Genomic DNA, 3,016 nt, shown 5'->3' on the forward strand with positions numbered 1-3,016 from the left:
CTTTTTCCCCATGGTCAGATTCCTCCTATGGCTCCTACTATGTGGATGCTGACTACCCAGTGACCAAAACTCTGAGGGATCCTGTGGCTGTGGAAGTGCATATCATGAACAGGACTGACCCTAACCTTGTTCTCACTCTTGGGGACTGCTGGGTCACCCCAGGACCTTCTGCTTCCAGCCAGCCCCAGTGGAGCCTTCTAGTGAATGGGTAGGTGCCCCCTGTGGGAGGGTGGGGAACTGAAGGATGGCTGTTCAGTGCTAACTGGAAGGGTGTTGCTTGCCCAGGTGTCCAAACATGGGAGACAACTATTTGACCAGCTTGGTGACTGTGGACAGCACATCTGGAGTGGCCTACCCAAGTCATTACAAGAGATTTGTGTTTGAGATGTTTGCTTTTGTGGATCCTGTAGCTCAGCAAGCCTTGGCTGAACAGGTGGGTTTTGTGGCAAAGGGGAATCCTGCCTTGTGTTTTTGCCTGATAGACTTCATGCCCTCCATTAGGCCTACGAGTATTTCTGCTGGTTGGTGGTCTATTGTGTATTCCTTTTGCTTTCTGTAGATCTTCATCTACTGTGTTGCTGCTGCCTGCTATCCCTCTGCCACAGACCCCTGTACTCAGAGCTGCTCTGTAAGAAGTGAGTAGCTTGTGGCGCCAGTTTGGCTGTGGGGTCTTTATTAGAAAATGTCATCAGTGTTTCAAATTCAGTGCCTTGTAATTGAAGCTATGCCGAGTGGTATGGAGACGGCTTCTCTCGCGGACATGGGGTGTGCAATCTGGTTAGCTGCTTGGTAAGGAGGCTTGGTGTGTGTTGCATTAAACCCTACCACTTTGTTTACAGGATCTGGCAGAGCTGCAGACAAGTTGGCACAAATTGCTTCATTCAGGAAGAATGTGCTCCTTCACAGTGGTCCTGTGCTCTTTGAGGCTGACCAGGTGCTAACTTCTAGACTGGAACAGGAAGGTAGCCATCTTGATCCTCCTACTAGAGTTGGCCAGAGTTCTGCTTGTGGCCTTGGCTGATCCTTCGTCTTCATCCTTCACTGGATGGCTTGGAAAGTAAAATGTCCTTTGTCTTCCTCCCACAGCCCCTCTTCCCACTGGATACCTGGTGCTGGGAGCTGCAACTGCAATGTTGATGGTGGTCCTTATTTTGGCTGTAGTTGCTGTGAGGCGGTTGAATGGCCCGAAAGTGAATCTGAAATTTTAATAAAGGCTCTTCATGAATGGTTGGACTCTTGTGTGCAATTTTTAAAGACTTATAAACCCGTGGTTCGGGTGTCCAAGCTCCGGCTGTTGGCTTGTTTCGGCATTCCTTGCTGGCCTCCTTTTTCTTGGTTATCCCATCTTTTCTTTGTCAAGTGTGTGTGTTTCCCCTGCTGGTTATCTGACAAGTGTCTGCTTATTAAACTGTGTCCGAGCTACCCTCTATCAGTGGTTTTCAAACTGAGGACACCTGAAGGGGGATGTGAAGAGGGGGAACAAGAATCCAATATGAAACCTCTATTGAAACCTAAACAAATTCAACTTTACGCTGAATTTTTTTTAAATTGGTATTGGTGGGCTCTTCCCCAAAAAACCTTCGGGGGTTCCAATTTAAGTATTTGCGACTCGAGTTTTCATTTTAAAGGTGGAGAAATGCTGGCCTGTTATGAATGGATCACATGGAAGCTTTGAGCTGACATCTACCTCTTTTTGGGGCTCCTTTGTTCCTACAACAGGTTTCTTTTCTCTTTTTTTTAAATCCTTCCCCCTCTTAGTGGTGTCACAAATTGGCTTGGCATATGTGCCAGAGTGTGGCTGCTTTTGAAGGTCTGCATGGCTTGATTGGATTATAATGCAATCAGCAGGAAAGGACCACAAACATTATTAAGCTCCTTCTGTCTGATCCGCATACTATCTTTCAGCTTGGCTCATTGTCACCAACACGTGCCTATTGAACATTTAGGATGGTGTATGGCGACTACCTGTCCTTCCAAGACCACATCAAACATTTGTGAAGACCCACTCTGTAGCACAGCATTAAGGTGAGATCCTAGACTGTGCAGTCCAAGCTGTGCTCTTGTCACATCTGGACTCCTGTAACACTGCTGCTGGGAGTACTGGCCTGTGTTGCCGATTTTTCAGATTCCAAATGAAATGGCACCTCTAGTGTTGTGCCCTCCGTTGGTTTGTGTCACACCACTTTAGGTTGCTACATTTTGGTTTCCTTCAGTAGTGGATATCCATTTAAATTGATTGTCGACGGCACAGTCAGTGGCTCATATACAGAGTGTTCCCCAAAAACCTCAAAACTCTAAAGAATTGTAAGTGAAATGTTCAGTATGATCCACTTATGTTTTCCAAGTCTTGTTTAGAGCAAATGTAGCTTTGCTTTGAGCAATCAAAATCCCCCTGTTAATGCTTTTTGTCAAGTGTTTGACTGCGCAATAATCTGGGGTGGGTGGGAACAAAAATTGGGGTCCCTCTTGGAGTTTCAGGTGAGTCATCCATGTATATTACAGGGGGAAAATGGTAGGCACTGGGACATAGGTGATGATGTGCAGGCTTATCGTCTTTATTGTATTGTTTCCGCCCTTCGTTTTCTTAATACCCTAATAAAGAAGGTCATCACGATCCTGGAGCCTTTCCAGCAAACCACGGGCGCAAAGCTACGGTGTGCAAATCTGTTCATCTAACATCCAGATTACAATGGCACCATGAACACAGGAAACCCTGAAGCTGTGTGGGCTCACATCCCACTTTTGTGACCCCAAGCAAGTGCCTTTACCTGCCTGAGCTCCATCTGGAAAATTCCCTATGTGACACTAAAAATGGCATCGCTACCGTTTGCACATGATAGGCTCTTTGTAGTGCTGGGTAAACTAAGTCTCGTTAAGCTTTGAGGCTTTCTTTCTATTTGTAACGAAAAAGATTCGAAGCCTCAGCCCAAGTTTAGTTTTGCCTTTTTATATTCGTTTTCATTTCTATATTCTGACATAACTTGGAAATTCATTCTAGTTTTAGTTTTCCTTTGTG

The 3,016-nt window shown here is 45.7% G+C and overlaps 1 protein-coding gene across 1 annotated transcript; it reads left to right on the top strand.

The window, feature by feature from the left end:
- Positions 1–20: 20 nt before the first annotated feature.
- On the top strand, positions 21–1,225 carry LOC120522279 (zona pellucida sperm-binding protein 4-like). The gene is made up of 5 exons (XM_039743327.1): positions 21–208; positions 286–433; positions 560–635; positions 840–962; positions 1,087–1,225. The coding sequence occupies exons 1-5, from the start codon at positions 105–107 to the stop codon at positions 1,206–1,208; spliced, it is 573 nt and encodes a 190-aa protein (XP_039599261.1). The 5' UTR covers positions 21–104; the 3' UTR covers positions 1,209–1,225.
- Positions 1,226–3,016: the final 1,791 nt, after the last annotated feature.

The sequence above is a fragment of the Polypterus senegalus genome, unplaced genomic scaffold (genome assembly GCF_016835505.1).
Source record: "Polypterus senegalus isolate Bchr_013 unplaced genomic scaffold, ASM1683550v1 scaffold_718, whole genome shotgun sequence".
Taxonomy (NCBI): Eukaryota; Metazoa; Chordata; class Cladistia; order Polypteriformes; family Polypteridae; genus Polypterus; species Polypterus senegalus.